We start from the raw sequence: 22,368 nt of genomic DNA, 5'->3' as shown, positions 1-22,368 counted from the left end.
ATATTCCATCTTGGAGAAGGAAAACGCTGATCCTAAACCTCCACTGCCTTCTGGCTATACTCATTCATGAGAAAGACCCCAAGGAAAAACCCATACCTGCTGCCTTGCACAACCTCTTCAGGAGAAGAAAAGACTAAGGAGTAAACCCTACACAAATCCAGAGTGGAGCCCCTAAGATGATTGAATGGTGTATTGTCCACTTCCTTCTGGCAATTCCTGCAGCCAAACTGGTGCTCTGCTTTCCTTTGGGCCATATCAGTGAGGCCAAGGGGGTGGGTCTTGTTGTATGAGCAGCCCAGGACCTCCATACACACTGCCCAGGTTTGCGGCCCAGAAGGTCACTTCAGTGCTGCTAATACAGCAAAAACAACATGGTAGGCAGCAGTTAAAAGTTACTAGTTTCAGCAGCCACAGCAAGTACTGTGATTCTCCAGCCGTTTGACTTCACCTTTGTCTCTTGAGATGGACTGATGCCAATACAGCAATAAAACTATCAGTACAACTCAGCTAGTTAACCTGAGTTAACCATTAAGCCTTTATAAAGCAAGTGCCTCTGATGGCCATGCCTAAGGTATGGAATCTCAGCCATCTTGTCCAGTTGGACAAGAGCTAAATTGCAAAAGCTTTCTGTTTGCTTTTAGGGTTCAAACTGGTGGATAATGTGATCCATTGTGATCTGAGGCTCTGCTTAAGTTCTAGTGCAGAGCTAAGCAATGAAAGGTGCAAGAGGCCATTTTTTATTCCTGTCATTTGCCATGCTATGAAGAATATACATGAATTTGTAAGATAGGGCTGAACACAGCAACACTGTCCTCTAAGCTCATGTGTATGTAGGATAGCCAGGGTGAAAAATAAGGAATTTGCTCTTGCACCTTTAATAGCTGTGTAGAAGAGGGGATTCAGCAGGTATAGGGTGTCCTGAACAATTATGTAGAGGAGACCTGTTATTTCTTTCTTCTTTTGAACATGGCCACCCTAAACTCACATGTTACAAGTTCAGCCATTGTCTGAACTTGTAACACTGACTGTCAGTGCAGTCCTTTGCATGTTTACTCAGGAATGATTATTATTAAGTTCAACTGAGTTTATGCGTTAAAAGCACATTTAGAATTGCAGCATTGTGGTGCTTATCAACAATGGGAAGTACACCCCATTAAAATTGGGAAGGTTTATTTCTGAGTAACATCCATAGGAGGATAACAAAGCATGTGAAAAGCATGTGAAAAGTTGTTGACTTTTACTGGGAAAACTGCCAACCTCTCCAAACAGCCCGATATCCTCAGTTCCAGAATTCTGGATCAAGACTGATCTGACAACCATTTCAGAGGCAAATACAAACAAAACAAAAAATAGGCTAGGAGTTTAAAAGGGTGAGCGAGTGAGCTTGTTTGTGTGTACCGGTATGTGGTTGCTTGCCAATTATAAAGTGTCAGGTTCTGGCATTGTCTTCTAATATTCAATCAGATTTCACATCTCAAACAGAGGGCATATTTCCACACAAATTCATTCTAGCCATGTACAGTCGTACCTTGGAAGTTGAATGGAATCCGTTCCGGAGGTCTGTTCGACTTCCAAAACCAAAACGCAGCTTCTGATTGGCTGCAGGAAGCTCCTGCAGCAATATGAAGCTGCGGAACCCCCATTGGATGTTCGGCTTCCAAACACTTCTGGGTTTGCGGTGTTCAGGAGCCAAAACATTTGAGTAATAAGCTGTTCGGAAACCATGGTACGATTGTATCTCAAAAGGTTAATTGAGGGTATTGGATGGAGTCATCTAGACTAACTCCCTGCAATGCAGGAATCCTGCCCGCAGCTGTCTCCAGGTGGGCTTCAATCACCAATGTGTCTGATTAACAGCTTTGTAAAATGCAGTTATGTATGGAAGTGAGAGCTGGACCATAAAGAAGGCTGATTGTCAAAGAATTGATGCTTTTGAATTATAGTGCTGGAGGAGACTCTTGAGAGTCCCATGGACTGCAAGAAGATCAAACCTATCCATTCTGAAGGAAATCAGCCCTGAGTGCTCACTGGAAGGACAGATCCTGAAGCTGAGACTCCAGCACTTTGGCCACCTCATGAGAAGAGAAGACTCCCTGGAAAAGACCCTGATGTTGGGAAAGATGGAGGGCACAAGGAGAAGGGGACGACAGAGGATGAGATGGTTGGACAGTGTTTTTGAAGCTACCAGCATGAGTTTGACCAAACTGCGGGAGGCAGTGGAAGACAGGAGGGCCTGGTGTGCTCTGGTCCATGGGGTCACGAAGAGCCGGACACGACTAAGCGACTAAACAACAACAAAAATGCAGTTATTATTTGCATATTATGGATTGAGAAGAGAAACCAAATGAATATGGCTTGGATACAGTTACCCATGGAACATTTGACAATAGCATATTCCTTTCAAGCCAATCCTATACATGTCTACTCAAAAGTAAGCAGCACTGAGTTCAGTGGGACTCACTCTCAGATAAATGCGTAGAAGACAATGTTCTTTGGTTGGTACGCAGCCAAATCATACTTAGAGTAGACCTGCTGAAATAATAGACTGAAGTTCAATTGGTCTACTGTAAGTAGGACTTAGTTGGACACCAGCCTCTCGATTCTAGGCTCAACATGTTCACATTAACTTACATGAAAACAAAACTATAGCATTTGAATAGCTTCATTCCCCTTGAATGCAGTGGGAATGCAGCTCTACTGCATCTCCATTGCTCTGCAAGAAGGAAAAAATTCAAAACATTGAACCCTTTAACATTGCTCCGTTCAAAAGAATAACTGACACCTCTTCATATATTCTCTTGTACAAACATGTCCAGCTGTTTCGTTTCTCCCTACTCTGTTGCTTCCAAATGAGATTAAGCAATTTTTTTCATTACAGCAGAGTAAAATTGGTTTCATCTGCTTATCTTCTTCCTGAGTGTTTTGTTTTGTTGCAGTGCATCACAGCGCAGCACAGCATAAGTACACTGGAAGAACTGCTGAAGAAGAGACCTCAAAGGCCTAAAAGATTTCAGTCATCAGACTCTTTTTCAGGGACAACTGTAAAGCAAAAACACATACACAGCTCATGTAACAGATCAGGGACCAAACTGCTGGAAAAAGAAGAGAAGGGTGGGGGGGATAGCTAACCTGGCACACTCCAGATGTTGCTGGACCACAACTCCCATCATCCTTGACCTCCTGGAACGAGTTGCTGAGACTACTAGGCCTAGGCTGTGGTTTGTTTCCTTCAATAAAGAGTTAACTTCACTGGCCTCAGTAGATTTATTGTTTCATTGCTGACCTACTCCTAGCTCCAACCCTGACAGATGGCTTTTGTGTAGGAGAATCTGTTTGGTCACATGCACCCTGTCAAATGAGAATACATAAGTTAGGGAGGGGGGTGGTCTATCTGTTGCTGTAACCAGTGCTATTTTTCCTCTTTAAAATGTTTAGGGGTACTCTCATTTTCCTACTCATATTGAAATACTGCATCTCAATGTGGCCAAACTTAGATTTACAAAATGTTTAGGGGCATGCGTCCCCCCCAGAAAAAAAGCACTGGCTGTAAATGCTCTGCAGGGCACAAATCTGGGGACAGCTGCCTAGAGGCTATTAGTGTCTGCACATTAGCGAGTTGCTGTACATGTGTGCTTTTATCAATAATGAGTTAAGTATTAGACATGCGCCTCCCTAGGTTGGGGTGTGCCTAGGTCAAGGGATATATCAACACAACGAAAGAACAAAAACAACAATTTAGAATTAGGAATAATTCCATAGAAGGTCAAACTGAGATAATATATCATTCTGACACACATACCAGTTTCACTTTATAAAACCAGGGAGTCTTTTACTCCTCCAAATATAGTCCAGTCCTTCCCCTACACATGCTATTGGGTGTGCATACAGCCTTCCTGAAAATTCAGCTCTCCATGAACAGGAAGGCTAGTGATGAAGGAAGGGGCAGTGTGGGAAGGTAGGGAAGAGGTGAGTCCCAGATCTGCCCTTGGGGAGAAGCTTGGGTAAATCAAAGGAGGAGCTTGAGCACTATGCCACAATCGTCATTTTTATTATGTCAGTACATGTCTGTTTATTAAACAGCTGAGTGAGCTACTGTAGAGCCAAACCAGATGATATGTAAGTGACCCACTCCTGGATGTCACTGTGTTTTTATTTCTACCTTAGAAACGGTCTTAGGGAGATTTGACTTTGATCAGCAATGCAGGGTTCTGTGGGTGTGTAGATGCCAGTCTTTCTTGTGCCCAAGCCCTTTCCTCAGGCTAGTTATCGCCATCCAATCCAGTAGCAGAAAACATACAGGTATGAAGGACAATTAAATATTTGAAGAGGCATGATTCTTTCGTGGACACATTCTTACTTGTTGCTTTGCATTTCTTTGGGCAATGGAGAAAAGTGAGGGAGCGAGGGAGGGGGGGGGCTGTCTGCAAGGCTGTTACAGTTGCTTGGCTCTGGCTTGCTTCATTCACCATCTGCATCCCTGCCCCGGCCTCTGTGCTGCTGCTGCTGCCTCCTCCTCTCCCTCCTCCTCTCCCTCCTCCAAGGCAGTGGAAGCTGAAGGCAGGGACGGAGGGAGGGCAGTGAGGGCAGTCCACCCCAGGTGTCACCCCTGAGGGGGGTGACAAAATGCCAGGTGGCACTCACCACAGGGCCTGCAGCACGCCCGAGCCACAAGTCTCTCCTGGGAGAGACGTGGTGGTTTGGGGGCCTGCAGGCTCTGCACTGCCCCAAATGGTCCGCCCACAGCTTTCCCCTCAGCTGTAGGGCGGCTGAGTGGGAGGAGGCAGGCAGACTCCTCGGAGGTCCTGTAGAGCATCCTTCCCTGGCTCACCCTGCCCTGTGGGCAGCTGGCCCCGCCCCTGGGTGCAGGGCATGCATGCCTCCCCAGGCACCCAATCGGCTTGCTCCACCACTGGCTGAAGGATGGCCAAAGCCCTGGGACAACTGAGCGCTATGGTGTTGACCTTGCGAGAGAAAGTGGTTGTGCTGGAGGCAGACCTGGGCACCTGCCAGAGCCATTTGGAGCAGAAGAGCTGCACCTCAAAGCCCAGACTGGCGCCCTTATTTTCATCGGAGGAATGTTGGATGGCATGCAATGCATCTCAGCTCTCATGTGAGAAGATCAGATACAGCAGGAGAGAATACGCTAAGCCATTGCAATCCACTGTAAGACACTCACCACAGGCGGTGCCCCTCTGGGACGCTCTCTGGGACAGTCCCATGGGCAGTGGACTCACTGAGTCTTCCTACCCCAGCCACTGCTGAGGCTCACAGTGGAGAAGGAAAACTAGAAAGCAATTTGCTGGGATCCCACCAGGAGAGAATCACCAGGAGGTGGAGCCAGCATCACTGTCTTTCCTCAGTACAAAATAAAGCCTCTGTTAAACGTTATTTGCAGGCCAGCAATCAATGTGCTCAGCCACAAATGGCTTTTATTGAAGCACCAAATGAATTATGCGACATCCTGCTCCAAGTCTTCCACTGCACATTATTCCCGCCGCGGCTTCAGATTTGTGCCACTTTCTTCATGCGAAGGTGTATCCCCTTGTGGGAACGCAAGACGATCTGAGGGGTTGGGATAGGCGCAGGCTGAGTCGGGTCAGGCAAAAGCTCGAACCGAAGCAGAGTCAGGGCCAGGGCCACTTTCATCTCATTCATGGCGAACTGCTGCCCAATGCAGTTCCTGGAAGGACGAAAAGAGCGGGTTACAACAGAGAACCTCAGCTTGCAGAGACTCCATGCTAAACCTGAACCTTCCTGCAAATGCCCTTGGCCCAAGGCTGGAGAACCTCCCTGGACTGTTTGATGTGGCCCATGACCTCCCCTGCAGCAGCTGACCCCCTAAGTGTGGCAATTTGGCTTGCTCAAAAAAGTCTCATTTGCACAAATAGGTCCTTTCCCCCCTAGGTCCTGCATTGAAGGGGAGCAGGGGATTTTCAGGGTATGGGAGCTGGAGAGGGAAGGAATAGCCATCCTTTCCCCCACCTGCTTCCCTCCCCTGAAAACTGTCCCGGGTAACAATTAGACATGGGGCAGGGGCGGAATTCCACTAATGTCAATGGAAGCTTCTTTCTAACTATCCTATGGGTGAGGGATAGGGAGGCTGCTGGGAAAGGGGAGAGATAAAGAGGGGAGGGGAGGATGAATAGCAAGGAAAAGAGAGAGAAGCTGGGTGTGCACACACATGCAGACAGGTGCATGTGTAAGTACAGATGCGTGGGGATAATGCTTAGGCATGCTTGTGTGTGCAAATGGAAGGATGCTGTGAGCATGGCAGAAGGGGGAGCAGCTCTACCCCCCCCCCACACTTTTGGCACCATTTCCACCTTAGGTCATGGGTGGGGAGTCAGGATCTGGCCACACCTACTGCATCCTATGCACCCCCCCCCATCACTGGCATGCAATTCTCATCAGATTATCCGTAAGGGACTTTGGTCCCCGAACAGAGGGAGGATGTTCTCGCCCCCTACTGTAGGTGGGAATATATGTGCAGAGAGCACTGGGGGATAAGCCCAAATTAAAGCTCCTGTCGGCCAAAGGCAGGGGTGGGGGACCTCTTTTCCATGTGACTGTGCCCCAAGGAATTGTGAAGTAGTAGAGGGCAGTGCAGAGATTCAGGACAAAGTGCTGGGCCCTGCAGCCCAGGCAGGGGTTTGGGGGGGGGGTGATGCAAGAGAGCAGGTGGTAGTGGCAAACTGATAGGAAGCCACCTTCCCCTTCACTTCCCCAGAAACGACTCTGGGCCACAAGCAAGGTGGAAACTGAGGAGGGAGAAAGGAGCAACCCAGATGCCAAAAAGCTGCTTTTTTAAAAAGTGGGCAGCAGTGGCAGGGAGAGAGGAGAGGAGGATCTGGGGCAAAAGAAAGTAGACTAGTGGAATGGCCAAAGTAGCAGGGGAGGGGTGGAAGTAGAAAGCATGCCCTGCACCTGGATGCCACCTTACCCAGGACTCCTGCAGGATTCCCCTCACCTCCCCCATAGATGGAAGATACTAACGACGACCTCTCTGCAAGATTGGAGCTACCCAGAAGTGACTTTGTTGATATCCCCCATACTAAAAATGCATTTTAAATTCATTTTCACTATGCCAAGCTTACAGAGTCTTCAGAGTTTAGCTTTTCCACTATGATTTAATATCTTAAACACTGCTCTAGTTTACATCTATATTATATAAACGTCACCGTGGCCCAGCAGAGAAAGGCAGGAAGGCATGAGAGTTTCTGTTGGATACATTCTCAGGAGAAAACCTCAGAGGATCAAACACCTAAAATGAAATCATTTATTATTTTAAAAAAGAAACAAAGCCCAAACATCAGTTTGACATTTAAAAAGCCATAGAATGTTAATCAGCCCAACCCCGGTGGAAGAGAAACATTTTTATTTGGTGCCTAAAAATATGCAATGAAGGCACCAGGGAAGTCTCCCTGGGGAGAGCATTCCACAAGCCAGGAGCCACCGCAGAAAAGGCCCGTTTCCGTTGCCACCTACTGAACCCTTCATAGAAAAGGCACTCGAAGAAAGGCCTCAGATGATTATCACAGGGACTGGGGCAGTTCTTATGCAGAGAGGTGGTCCTTAAGGTATTGCAGTTTTGAGCCATTTAAGGCTTTATTGCTCAAAACCAGTACTTTGAATTGGGCCTGGAAACTAATTGGCAGCCAGTGCAATCAGGCCAGGAATGGTGTGCTCAAACCAGCTTGCCCCGGTGAGCAACCTGGCTGCTGAAAACCAGCTGAAGTTTCTGTCTCATTACAGTAATCTAACCTAGAGGTTACCAGAAGATAGACAACAGAAGTTAGGCTATCCCTATCCAGATAAGGGCGCAGCTGGGCTACCAGTCAAAGCTGATGGACTGGTATCTTGGCTATGAGTCTTAGGGAACCTGCTCCCTGCCTTGCAGGCCTCTTTCACCTGGCCCAGGAGGGCAGGGACTGGACTGACTGCAGCTACAAAACGGAGGCTGCTGAGGATGCCAGAGACATCTTGGCGGCAAGGCTTGGGGGACTGTTTGTGTGGGTTTGTTGTTGTTCTTGCTGTTGTTATTTAGGGAGGGGAGATGTATTTGGGAGCAGAGGAGCTGTGGAGAGAAATGGGAACCAATCACAGGGGTTCAGGGTAGGGGGGGGTATGGTGTGGGAGGTGGGGCAGGCCAGGTAAGGGGCACAGGTGACTGTGCCATGTGTCAGCCCCTCCTCCAACATGGGGAATTGCAGTCAGCCCTTAGGTCTGCAGCTGGTATTGCTGAATGCCTGATCGTTTTGGAGCAAGAACTCCCTCATCCATGAACTGATTGTGGATAAGGAGGACCTTTGCTGCATTAAAAGCTTGTTTTTGCAAAGTGAATAGTATTCAGCAATGACTTCACACTAGCAAACTGAAGGAGCATTGTTTCCTTAAAGTGAAATAGCTAGAATACCAAAGCACCATACCTCAGGATCCTTCCATACGCTGGGATTCTTGTGGATGAGATGAATGCTTATCGCAACCCAAGTTCCTGGGAAGCAGTCAACATGGAAAAAATGTCAAGTTGTGTTATCTGATTGTTGAGGGAGTGACCATAGTGTTAAAGTGGGTTTGAGGCAGCAAAGCTTCAGATTTAAAGTAACAAATATTGTAATGACCATTTTGAATTCACCTAGGAGAAGTGATTCATTGCTAAAGGGCTCTTGCTATAATCTATAACTCACTTTTACAACGGAAGACAATGTGGGTCACATCTATAAAGACAAATTATGGCTATGTGAGCGGAACAAAATGAAGCAAACCTTCAGGTAAAGTCCGTCCATCAAAGAATGTGATAGGTTTGCTGAGCTCTCGGGACACTCCTGGCACTGGAGGGTAAAGGCGGAGGCTCTCTTTAATGCATAGGGTACAGTAGGTCATCTTGCCAAGGTCATCCCTGAAGAAAAAGAAAGGCAAGTCAATAAAACAGGTGAAAGTTCATCCCCAGCAGCCCAGCTCTGTTCCTCAGGCAGACCAGTCCTATCATCTCACTGTGCCAGGAGCTGTTATGCTGGTGTCACCATAATGTTGTTGAGAGTCCTACGCTCCCTCAGCAGATGGAGCACAATAACTGCAGGAGAAACAAACGCTAATGCAATGCCACCAACACAATGTGAAAATGCAATGTGGGCAAAGGGTGGGGTCGAGCAGAAGAAAGGGATTTGTAGCATTATTATCAATTTATGATAGGGTGGAAGGTTCACAGGCTATGAAGGACCTGCTCACAAATTTATTGACAGCTGCATGAATTACTATAGCTAGGAAGTGGAAGGGGCAAGCAGAATATAACATGGAATAATGGTATAAAGAGGTGTGGATTATAGCTATTAATGATAAATTAACATGTGCCATTAAGGTAAGACGGGGATCTGAGGAGATATGAAGGGGATTTGTAGAATCTGTATTGCTAAAATGGAAAGGGGTCAAACCATTGCAAGAAGTGTTGAAATTTTGGGAGGCTGGATAGTTACGACGGAATGGTCTTGGTGGTAGAGTGCACATATTTATTCTTATTTATTTATGATTATTACTTTGTCAAAATAAAAAAATAAATAAAAAGGGGGGAGAAAGGGATTTGTTCCTTTGCCTTTCCCTTTGCCCCTCTCTCACACAACTTACAGGCAGCAATGACAAAGCAATGGAGACTGGTGGGGATAATCAGGAGGCAATGTTTCTGGAGCCCCACTCACTTTAGGGTTAAGGATCAGCCAAGTACAGTGGTACCTTGGGTTACATATGCTGCAGGTTACATACGCTTCAGGTTACAGACTCCGCTAACCCAGAAATAGTACCTCGGGTTAAGAACTTTTTCTTCAGGATGAAAACAGAAATCATGCTCTGGCGGCGCGATGGCAGCAGGAGGCCCCATTAGCTAAAGTGGTGCTTCAGGTTAAGAACAGTTTCAGGTTAAGAACGGACCTCCGGAACGAATTAAATACTTAACCCGAGGTACCACTGTACTGAGGCAAACTCTGGCCAGAGCCTTGAGATGGGCTGGGCGGTCTCTCCTGCAAGCTCAGTGCTATCCCCCACTGTACCCATGCTTTGCTTGGCACATCCTTGGGAAAATGGGTGTGTTCTCCTAAATTCCCTGTATTGTGGAGAACTGTCCAATAAAAATGTGCACTCACCAGTGGATGGTGTCATGTTCCCCCAGAATGGCCTTGATCTCCTCCCTGCATTTCTGCTGATGTTCCGGATTTGTTGCAAGGCAATACAGCAGCCAGGAGATCCCACTGGCTGTGGTATCGTGGCCTTCAAACATGAAAGTGTCCACCTCAGCACGCAGATCTTCATCAGATAGTCCACTACCATCTTCATCCTAAAGATGGATAAATGTCACCTGGGGTTCATTCAGGAATCCATTGTTTCTGACTCTTTGCACAATGCATCTGCAAAACTGCATGATTTGCAACATTCATTTTCACAGAATGTGGGTTTTCTTGGCACAGAATGAAGAAGTAGCAGCATTCTGCCATGTCAAAAGGCAGGATAAATATGATGTCACCATTTCTTCTTTGAAGACAAAAAGAAGTCAGTACAGATGTTGAAACACTGGTGCAATATTTTCCTTCAATCGTATTTTGTTCCTTCCCCTCTCCAAAAAGAAAAAGAGTTGCGCACTGCTTTCTCCATCATATGAAACTTCCAAATATTTCAAGGAAAGCTCTGGGACAGTGAATTAGTGAAGCTTCACCTCGAGTATGCAAAATTACAAATGATGGTTGCAAGATCCTACATTCGAGTTAAAAGTGTCACCAGTATTACAAGTCACTTGGAAATCACAGCTATATTTGGTGCAACAGATTAAAATATTGAAATGACTATTACCCACCCACTACTCACTTTGGCAAAGAGAAGGATGTCGAGAAAATCAAGGTGCCGCTTTTTCTGGATCTTTTGGAGTTCTTCTTCATCCCTCAGCGATTTCCTTCTCTCTTTGATTATCTTATCTGTGTCGGAAAATGAATACTATAACAGCTCATCAGAAATTACTAGCTCACTGATCAGATTCGTTAAGATGACTATGTTTAGTCCCATACACATTTCTGGATAAGTGAATGTTTGCCATAGAATCATAGAACTGTAGAGTTGGAATGAATCCTTTGGATCATCTAGTCCAACACCCTGCAATGCAGGAATATGAAGCTGTCCCACACAGAGACTGAACCTTCAACCTTGGTGTTATCAGCACCACGCTAGTGTATTTTAATGTGCATGAACCACTAATATTCTTTTTTTAAGACTCCATCTCTTGCATACTTCATCAAGTATGTTCACATCTACTATATTCATTTGGAGCAAGGACTCTTATACCACATTCAGGGTTTCCCACAAAGACTTATGGGAACTGAAGCTTGTTAGAATTCTTGCTGAGAATTGTTAGGAGGCCCCCACTTCCACTTGAGGCACCACAGAAGATGGCTGACAATACCATCGCTCCAGCTCCCACAAGGTAATTAGAGGCTGAGATGGGAGTAATCAGCCTCTCAAATTCTTCCCGGTGTAAGGGAAGATGCAGTCTCATCCGCAGATGCCCAATAAACCACCCCCAAGTTCATAAAGAAGGAGGGGGGGCACTGGATGGAAGGCCCCTGAGGGAGTTCGGATCTCCTGGACGCTGTCCCCGCGAGCGCACTAAGTTCCATTTCTTAAGATGAAAAATTGGATTTAAGTTTTGGACATGCTTCGAGTGAGGAGGTGAAAATTAATCTGCCAGCCACTGAGGTGCCAAGAGGGACGGAGAGGAAGAAAGAATAACATCTAAGAATAACATCTAAGTCGGTATGTTGGAACGGAAGGGAAAAGGAGGGGGGGTAAAGCTTTTTTTACTATGATTTATTACAATACCTGACAACCCCCCCCCCCAGAAGAAACATTTACATTATTTACAGCAAGTGAGATGGGAAAAGATAAACTGTGTGGAAATAACAATACTATATAATTAAATCTTTTGCTTTTTGAAATGCTTGGAAGAAGATAAAAGACCCTCCAAATATTGATATTAGAAAGAAGCAGGATCTCGTTAGCCGCTGGAGACACTTCAAAAAACTTTGGAAAGACTGAGCTGCAGAGATAAATAGTCATAGGGGGAGGTGAGCTCTTAATTTGTTATTATATCTGCACTTCAAGTCCGATTTGGCAAATCTCCCCTGGAAAGGCTAATGTTTGATGCAACCGGTCTGGGAAAATTAATGAGCAAATGCCTAGATTTGATTTCATCAGAACTGAGAGAAGATGGCGTCTGCCAGCAGCGAAATGACTTTTGGACTGATTCGGCATAAACACCAGCGTGTGAGGAGATACTGCAACAATAGGCTTACAAGCTGCAACAATAGGAGAGTCAAGCATACAAAATTCACACAGAAGCACATCATTGCTTACTTCAACTCGCCTTCAACTCAGAGGCCATGAAAGAAGGAAGGTTAACAACAGGAAGATTTAAAGGAACTATTGGAAACTCAGGGCAGTAGAGATATAAGATGATCAGAGCCCCCACCCCAAACTTGAAGCATAGGAAGTCCCCCCAAAAATTTATAATTTGGCAGAATATTTGGACTATATGATATGTATTTGTATAATTTGGAATATTTAATGTGATTTGATTAGATTGTTAAAATGGAAAATTTAATAAAAATTGTTTTTTTAAAGAGAGAGAGAGAGAGAGAGAATAGTTAGGAGGCCCTTAATAAACTATAGTTCCCATGAGCCTTTGGGGGAATCCCCATCTGATAAAGTGATATACGAGTGCTTTAAATGGATGATGTGGATGTGACATAGGCTTTTATTTCATGACAATTTTAATGTTTTGCATGCTAAACTCTGGAGGATTCCCATGATGTTTTTAATATGTAATGCTGTATTGTTTTTAATACTGATTGGGAGCCGCCCAGAGTGGCTGGGGAAACTCAGCCAGATGGGCGGGGTATAAATAATAATAATTATTATTATGACCTTCACACAAGAAAGAGCTGTATAGGGAAACAGGAGGACTATAAGCAACATATGGTAATCAAAGCTAATCACTATGTTCAAGCTAGTGGCCTCATTCACACAACTTTTTAAAATAACGTGAACCCCCTCAGAACAGATTTAGGGAGACATGCAGGGGAAAGAGAGGGAAAGTCCTATTGTGCGAGCATCTTTTTTTGCACTGACCAGATGGTTCCTTAGCCACTGCATTGGATACAAGCTTAAATGTGTATGGCCGCTTCTCTATTCTCTGGGTCAGTAGCAGCTTGGCATTGCTTGAATCGACTTCTAAAATCTAAGGCAGAAAAAGAAAGAATGATTCAGGGAAATTACCTGTATGATGATGGGCAACCTGGCAAGCCTTCCGAAACCGATATCCTTCGGGGGTAAACCAGTAAATCAAATCACTCTGACCCAGAATTGTATGCAGTCTGGTGTACACTAAGCAACACAGATCCATGACAGCTTGGACGTAGGAATTCTCCCTGAAAGTCAAATGATGAAATCCTGGTTTTGATGCCAAATCTTACCAATGAACATTGTTCTTACAGTATAGTTTTAAAACATTAAATTAACTCTGTGCCACCAAATCAGCTCTGTGGCACCAAATCGTACAACAAAGCACATGAATAGGTGAATATTTCAAAATGTGAAAAGGGTGTGAGAAAGCTCTGGCTTTTCACTTGCTAATACTGCTGTTACCTCTTATAAATACTATATTAAAAGTTCAATTTTATTTTATTTTTGAGAAGGAAAGGTTACTACACTAATGTAAACAACATTTTCTCAGTGACATAATGTTTATGCATAATAAGAAAAATCTGGTTATTTTTGTAAGCTACTGGAGTTTTCATCTAATTACATAAGCAATCAGCGCTGAATCAGATCATAAGAGAATCCCAAACATTTGTGCAAATAGCACTGAATGTTATGTTGTTGCCACATGTGGTAGTTTAAGTGGGCATCAACTGTGTATTTCAGAGCAGTGAACTATGGTGTGGAATGCAGAAAGTAAATTCAGGAGAGCCAGCTGGATCTTTTAAAATTACCGCTCAGTACATTCCTAGTCTGTGAGAGGAGGCTTTTGTCTCAGAGCTAAAAGACACTAATACTACTAACCTGTCCATTTGGCAGTTGCTGTTATAACTGAAGGCACATTTCATGATGCTGTCAAGAGTCATCAGGCTCACGTGTTCAAAGAGCTCCACTGATTTACCTTGTGTGATCAGCTGTTCCCATTTATCCTAGGACAAGAGATGAGCAATGGTTCATAGCTAATCTCACCGCTGATGTTCTCAGAGTGTAAAACCGATTCTAGCTTTTTTAGACCATGGAAAAAGCACATTGCGCAAAGCATAAAAGAGGGGTGTCTTTGCGAGATCTCCCTATACTGGTTGGTGGGCCTAACTCTGAAAGAGCCTAACATCCAAAGGACTTGGAAAGATTTCCTGAATATTTCTGGTAGAGTAAGGCATATAGAGTCCCTATGGGGGATTTTTAAGTAGGAAAATATTAGTATGAAGACAGATAAGTTCCAAATAATGGAACCAAATAATGGACACCCTTTTGCGTGTCTGGAGCCTGTCTACTGCATTTTCTCTTTGTACTCTGGGTCTCAGCAATTTCTCTTCCAGCTTTTGAGAATCCTTCATTCCCAGCTCTGGGGCACACATTGCAACTATGTCTCAATTAAGAATAGACTTTGGGCACATCCAACTTTACTGCGACTTTATCAAGTGGCAGAAGAATCAGAACTGCATCCGTCTCCCCTTTTTCTGCCTCCCGACACACAGATTTGAAGCAAACTTTTCTTGAGCTTTGATTGTTAGCAACCTGTCTGATGTGCTTTATACCCTAAGACAAATGACCCTTATTCATGGCTCCCATATAGGCTGCAGCCCCTTGATAAAATAATGAGACAATGTTTTAAACTTGTCTCTTGATGGCTTTCATTGCTCCTTGTTCCTTTTCTATGTTGCTGTTTTTGAAAGCCACCTTGAACTGCAGAAGATATTTTAAGTAAATATAAATGGTATGGAAAAACGCCTGGTGCATCCTTCACCAGCCTGGTGTACCCCAGATGTTTTAATAATAATAATAATATCTTTATTGTCATTGCCCCCTCTCAGGGACAACGAAATTACTTGGCTGCTCCATCCACCCAGGTAGGGCACTCCACTCAAAATCAGAACAACTATAAAAACACTAATTAAAACAATATAATATAATACAGCAAGGAAGATTAGATGACTTTCAAAGTCCAGGTTTCCCATTCAGGGCCGAGATCGCTCTGGAGAAGAAGCTGTTCTTGAGACGGCTCGTTCTTGTCATCATCGTCCTGTATCTCCGTCCCGACGGCAGGAGCTCGAAGAGACAGTGACCAGGATGCGATGGATCTTTTACTATGTCCAGTGCCTTCCTATGGCACCTTGTGGCATAAATCTGCTCTAAGGTGGAGAGTGAGCAGCCAACAATGCTGGGCCAAACTCCCAGCAGCCCCAGCTAGCTCAGCGATTGGGGCTAATGGGAGCTGTAGCCTGGAGGGCACCAGGTTGGCACAGACTGATCTGGTGTATAAAACAGGTGTAATCCAGCTCATTACTTTAGAATTCTACAAATCCTGCTGCCCGCTAACAACAACTTTCTCAGCAACTGCATAGCTGTCAAGTGTCCCTTATTTGAAGGGACAGTCCCTTATTCCAGCGCCATGTCCCGCTGCTGTCCCTTATTGATGGATGTCCCTTAAATGTCCCTTAAATGATGACCCTTAAATTTCAAAGGAAGCAGCTCCTCTCCCTCTCTCCCTGCCGGCCAGGGAAGAGGGAGGCTCCAACTGTGTTGCTTGGCTTTGTTGCTCACCCAATAAGAAGTCTAAGAATGACTGGGGGTGGAGCTTGCATGCCTTGTGTGTGGCTAGTTAATGCAAGCTGAGAAGGTTTTTGAATGCTGGATGCCATTTTGTTGCACGTGCCGCTGCAAACTTTGCAGTGCAAAGCCAGGCCAGGGAGCCATCTTAAGTTGAGGCTGCATAGGCCTTGTGGTGCATGTGATTCAGATTCTATTCAGTTGAACTTCTGGTTACAAAGTTGGTTGGACAGTGTTCTTGAAGCTACCAGCATGAATTTGACCAGACTGCAGGACAGGAAGACTGGAGTGCCTGGAACAGGTAAGGCTGCAGGTCCCTTATTTTGGCTGCTGGTCCCTTATTTTCAAGGCTGCTGGTCCCTTATTTTCAAATCTGTAAGTTGATAGCTATGCAACTGTCCCAAGACTTTGGCATTGTTTCCTCAGGGAGGCCCAACTGTCTTCTTCCCTACTGATTTTTGAGTGGAGGGTAAACACTTTTTAGTATTATTATTTTTTTAAGCATTGGGAAATATAGTATTAACAGAATGCTAGTACAAATCAAGTCAGCCTCACAAACAGTGGAAGTATTGCTTTGCACTGTAAATTTTACAGCAACAGTAGACAGCAAGCAACATTTTATGGCATGAATTTAGGGTGCATGGAGGGGAGAAGAGGAAGTTAGAGAGGAAGCTGGCTTAGATCAGACAGGGAGAGAAAGACAAGTAAGCTTTAACACACTAAGATAGAGTACCGCTCCACCTACTGTTGGAGCAGACTAACAACTCCTTCAGTAGCCAATACACAGATCTAACTATGCATTGTTGCTTCACTCCACCATTATAGTACAATCTCATTTTTATATTTCAACTTTTGGTTGAATATTAATTGAAATGATTTTAACAAAGCAGCATCAGCAACAACAACATGTTCCAACAAAGCCAAGTAGTTATGTCGATTCCTACAACAGGACTTACCAACATTGTTTTTGTAGACTCTGCTATCAGTGTCACATAGGGTTTCAAAATGGAATAATGGAAACCTGGAGTGAGAAGCTTTCGATGCTGTGCCCACTTTGGCCCATGCAGGACGAGCAAGCCTTTCCCTGGAGGAACACAGACATTTTCTTTCAATTGAGCATCTACAAACATAAGAGTCTTGGTATATCAAACAGAACAATCTTCTCTAGTCATCAGAATTCAGCTGCAATTGTTTTCTTTCTCTCTCTGTTTATTTCCTTCAGTCACTGGAGAAACAGGTACCTGATATAAGTAGAGAAAAAGATGGGAGCTTTTGAGATGTCGATCAGAACCACAGATTGCTTGGATTGAGGATCTAGTTGGCAGTTCTATTGTAGCTGGGGGGTGGGGGTGGGGGTGGCGCTGTGTGTCTAAACCACTGAGCATCTTGGGCTTGCCAATCATAAGGTCGGCAGTTTGAATCTGTGCAACGAGGTGAGCTCCCATTGCTCTTTCCCAGTTCCTGCCAACCAAGCAGTTCAAAAGCATACCAGGAAGGCAAACAGCTTTTCCACGTGTTCTGGCTTCCGTCATGGTGTTCCGTTGCACCAAAAGCAGTTTAGTCATGCTGGTCACATGACCCGGAAAGCTGCCTGCAGACTAGCGCCGGCTCCCTTGGCCTGAAAGCGAGATGAGCGCCACACCCCATAGTCGAATTTGACTGGACGTAACCGTCCAGGGGTTGTTTACCTTTTTTACCTTTCTATTGTAGCCAAATGGCAAAAAAATAGACACATTTTGTCACAATCTGCCCTAAGGTTCTTGATTTTGTAGTATCAATCAGGCCTTTTCAATTTCATGTTTGCACTTATGGCTTACTTGCTGTCTATCTGGTTTGAGTGAACATGTTGTGAATTTTCTATACTTGTTCCTTGCTCTACAGGTCTCTCACCCCCCTTTCTTTCTTTCTTTCTTTCTTTCTTTCTTTCTTTCTTTTCTCTCTCTTACTCTTTTCCGCCTGTAGCAGCTCTATAAAAATAGGTGGAGGTTCATTGGGCTGGGTTCATGTTTCAAACACAGCAAGTTACCTTAAGCATGCATGCCGCCTGTTGTTCTGATGCCTCAGTGCTCAAAGGTGACACTGCGTTACACAATAGTTTACTCCCCACCCCCTTCTTGAAAATAAGTATGGGGATTGATGTGGAATTCAAACCTGAAACGTAGAATTGTGCTGTGGCCGTGTGTATAAAATGTCATTCCAATATCTAAAGTTAATTGTAGCTAAAGTATTGCAAACAATCAGGGTGGTATCCCACATTCCTATTCTGCTAGTGCAAGAGGCTTCTACTTGTGCAACGGAACTTTCCCCTCCTCTCCTCTGCAGCTTCCCACACACTCTCAAAACCAGATCTGGTGGTTGGAGACCCCTAGGAAAGATTTTGAGGGCACATGAGGGCTGCAGGGAGGAGGAGAGGATGGTGAAGTCCCACTGCATGAAGAGAAATCTGCTCACAAAACAGTGCATTTCCCCCTGTCTGCAATTTTATTAGTTCATAACACTTTGTAGACTTTTCTTTTAGTTTTCAGAAATCATACTTAAATAGCCCAGCTAGTATCTGGATCCAGTTCACTATCCTATTGGATTCTATTTATTTATTTAAATATCTTCCAAAATAAATGTCATGGGCAGTATGCTTAAGAGGAAAATTTAAAAAAACAAAACCCAAAACATTTAAAATCTAGATGTGGAATGCCCATGCCAACAGTCCCAGAATGTACACCTTTTTAATTCCTAGAGAACCTATGCTATTTACAGTATTTATGAACTTCCATTAATTCTTCTTCATAATAAAGGCCTCAAACAAACATACATACCTATCCATGGAGTTATGTTCCGATAGGCCAAGCTGTCCTTTGGTTCTGTAAAGGGCAAGAGATAAAGTGAAGAAAAGCAAAGAAGACAAAACTAAGTGCTAACTCATAGCACCTGTATTTAGAGACGAGACCATAAAGCTGTGAGTGGTGCATTTACTAATGTAGCGAACCAGTTCCCACATGATTCAGGATGATGGTACATGTGAAAGAATCGCACAGGATATTGCATGTCCATCTAGATAGGAACACAGGCAGATGTTTTGCAATTCTAATTGAATAAGCTAGCAACTAAATGCTGTTGTGCATTATTGCGCTGATTTAAATGTCTGCTGGAAACAGCCAATCCTCCTAGGCTATCTTTATCCAGGGTTTAGCCGGGCGGGTGGGGGAGTGAATAAGTAAAAATAACTAACTGACCAATTGTGTCACAGATAACTTGGTTCTGCCCCCCCCCCGCTGCCCCCCATAAAATAAATCCTGACTACAACCATGCCCCCTTCATTGAGAAGTCCTACAAGGGTCTCCCGCTATGTGTGTGTGGCTTACCAAAAGTCAGATACAGCAACCATCAGCTCCCCAACTCCTGATATTCCATTCCACTCCTTTGGGGAAACCTGGTTTTTCTGCTGCATAGGTCAGATTTACTTACGGGCAACATGGAACACCATGCAAATCTGGTGGATAATATAGCATCTGTGACTTCCCTTTTCCCCACTGTGGATAACTGGAACTTAACATTGGCATCTGCAACTTGTTGTATCAGCATAACTAGGATGTCAACAATGCACATGTACCCCAATCAATCAGATATCAATGCCTTTTTTTTTTTTTTTACCTGCTCTTGCGAGTAATGGTTTTGCATAATCAGGGTGTGTGATAGTTACACAGGCAGAGAATTTCCCAAACCACAAAGGAAAGGCAAATGGATACAGAAGGCTCCAGTTTTCTACCTTCTGGAAAACCTTGGAAACAGGTAAGAGCTGCAACAAATTAAGAGAGCAAAGAAGGAGGCGAAGGTGGAATATTTTCCTGAAGGGATCAGAACAAACATTCAATCTAAATTATGCTTGAGAGTGATAGAACTAGGATCCAGCGCAATACGGGAGAAGGAATAAACCTGGAATTTTAACTATAAAACTAAACTATAAAATAAAATTTCAATTAAAATGCCTACTGAAAGAAAAAAAATGTCTTCACTAGGTTGGTAAAGAAGGGGAACATGAACATAGAAATAATGCCTGGAAGAATAAACATAACAAAACAGAACAGAAAAGATTTAAACCAAAGCAAGACCCATGGACTTAATTCTCCAGGCTATTTCCTGAACACAGAAAAACTGGTTTGGCCTATATTTTGACATTGCTAAATTTGGCATCTGGCACCCAGAAATGAGAAGAGGGTCCAGGAATTAGAAGGGGAGCCCAGGCACACCACAAACTTTAACAATATATTGTCTCTGGTCTGCTTCATCTGAGCAGAACTTTATCCCAATCTCTGATCAGAGAAGTTTGGGAAGACAAACTCCATGCCGCAAAATGTGGCCGTGGCTGTAGCTGTGGCTGTTAATGTAAATGGCTCAAGGGGCGGTATTAAACTAAGCCTTAATCAGAGTAGACTCACTGAAATTTATCAAACTAACTTAATCATCAACATTAATTTCAATGGGTCTAGTCTGAGTAGAACTCACTTGAATGCCACCTAAGGTTCATAAACATGCAAGGTGACATTGGCCAATCTAGAAAAACAAGTCATTGTGTTTTCAGGTCACCAGACCTAAAGGCAGTGTCAAAGGGCTGCTGCCTTTCTGATTCAGAGGTTCGGCCTCATACTTCAGAAATTTACAATGTAACCTTTTCCTTCAGGCTGAGTTGCTACCAATCCAAGCTCCATGGGCCAGTGGTCTGACCCCATATAAAGGCATCTTCCTTGTTCTAATTGCTTCTGTTAATATTATTATTTATACCCCGCCCATCTGGGTGGCTCCCAAGATAATAATAATAATAATAATAATAATAATAATAATAATAATACATCAAACATTAAAAACCTCCCTAAACAGGGCTGCATTCAGATGTCTTCTAAAAGTCAGATAGTTGTTTAATCAAAGCACATACTGGTAATTAATGCATGTTTTTATTTATTAATAAATGATACAATCCATTAATAATAATGTCTCTTAATAGTTGTGAATTTTACTCAACTACAAGCAACACCTCTTTGGATCGGGGATGGAGAAACTTTTTCAGCCACATTTCCTTGTGGGCAAAGCTTCCACCAAGGAAGGGGAATGGGCACAGCAATGAAAGTAAATGTCACCTTTGTACCGTAGTAGGTGAGTTTTTACGGGCACTCACACGCCCCTGGGACGGGTGGCCCTGGGTGGAGGATTCAGAAGCAGTGGCGTAGCGTGGGGGGGGGCAGGGGGGCAGGCCGCACCGGGCGCAACATCTGGGGGTTAGGGGGCGCAGATCCACGGGTTAGGGGGCGCAAATTACTTGCCTTGCCCCGGGTGCTGACAACCCACGCTACGCCACTGTCTGAGGGTTAGGGTTAGGGGGCGAAAATCCACGGGTTAGGGGGCGCAAATTACTTGCCTTGCCCCGGGTGCTGACAACCCACGCTACGCCACTGTTCAGAAGAGTGTGTCAGGCGCTCCGGACGATGCTGGACCCGTCCCTCACCCCCACCCCACCTCGCGATGCTTTGTGCGCTGCGGCGGCGTCCGGATTTGAAGCTGCTTTTCTCCCATGCACAATAAGTCACCTCTCTTTTCGCCTACCTCAGAGATGTGCCCATACAGCCAGTGGGTGGGGGGCCCCGGGAAACAGCTCAAAACCTTCAGTAGCTCCTGCCTCCGGCGATGCAACTGGATGACTTTGACCAGCACGCACGTTAGGCAAAAGACAATCACCAAGTGCCAAATCCGCGACAGATCCATTGCAGCAGCAGGAAGGCGTGGACCAAGTGGGCTTCAGAGCAGGACGCGGCCTCGATCAATGTGCCTCCCACGGACAGACGAAGGCGGCGCTTCCTGCATATTATGGATGATTAACTCCTCGGGGCAATTGCCCAACCTACCGGGTCGCCACCAGAAAGGAAGAAGCAACGGAGGCCTCTGGGAACCTGGGCGATCGGAGAGATAGGAGCAGCTTTCTGCGGCGGGGGCGCGGGGCTGTGTCTGCGGGGAAAGGGTTAAAAAGCGTTGCAACTGCTGCTGCTGCTGCCGCTTCCACGCTTAGAGCTTCTGAGGCAGATTGCAGCCTCCGAGGTTGCATTAAAACCCACCCAAAAAAGCCCACGTCACTTATATTGTTGCCGCTGTCCTCGGCCATGAAAGTATTCAACCAGAATCCAAAGGTCCGCCCATTCCAGCATCCTGTTTCGCAAAAACTGTCGACTGGGTTTTAGATACATGCTTCATATGATGCTGGAGGCAGTATACAGCTATCTGTAATCATAAACCCTGAATAGACTCTATATTCATGAATTTGCCTAATCCCCGTTTAAAACTGTCTAAGTGAGTAGCCATCGACACCACATCTTGTGGCAGCAAGATAATATAATGATGAGGATGATACAGTATTTAATAGCCAAAATATGGGAGAAGAAAGATGAACAGGTGATGTAGATGTAAATGATACCTCAATGATACACCTGCACCTCCAGGATAGAATCATCAATGAGATGGCATTGAGTTGCATCATGCTCAATGCTTGGC

General features: G+C 44.7%; 1 protein-coding gene across 1 annotated transcript; it reads right to left on the bottom strand.

Annotated features, from left to right (window-relative positions):
• Positions 1 to 5,403: 5,403 nt before the first annotated feature.
• LOC309345276 (cytochrome P450 4B1-like) lies at positions 5,404 to 21,712 on the bottom strand. Its single transcript, XM_081868269.1, has 12 exons — positions 21,430 to 21,712; positions 19,486 to 19,630; positions 18,651 to 18,695; positions 16,794 to 16,921; positions 14,092 to 14,216; positions 13,306 to 13,457; positions 10,846 to 10,952; positions 10,131 to 10,321; positions 8,763 to 8,896; positions 8,427 to 8,491; positions 7,179 to 7,261; positions 5,404 to 5,680 (listed from the first exon to the last, which is right to left on the bottom strand). Exons 1-12 carry the CDS (start codon positions 21,586 to 21,588, stop codon positions 5,503 to 5,505), a joined length of 1,512 nt encoding a protein of 503 aa, XP_081724395.1. The 5' UTR covers positions 21,589 to 21,712; the 3' UTR covers positions 5,404 to 5,502.
• Positions 21,713 to 22,368: the final 656 nt, after the last annotated feature.

Source organism: Podarcis erhardii (genome assembly GCF_964252035.2).
Source record: "Podarcis erhardii genome assembly, chromosome: 6".
NCBI lineage: Eukaryota > Metazoa > Chordata > Lepidosauria > Squamata > Lacertidae > Podarcis > Podarcis erhardii.
The sequence above is the reverse complement of the archived record's forward strand: the minus strand, read 5'-3'. Positions and strand labels throughout refer to the sequence as shown.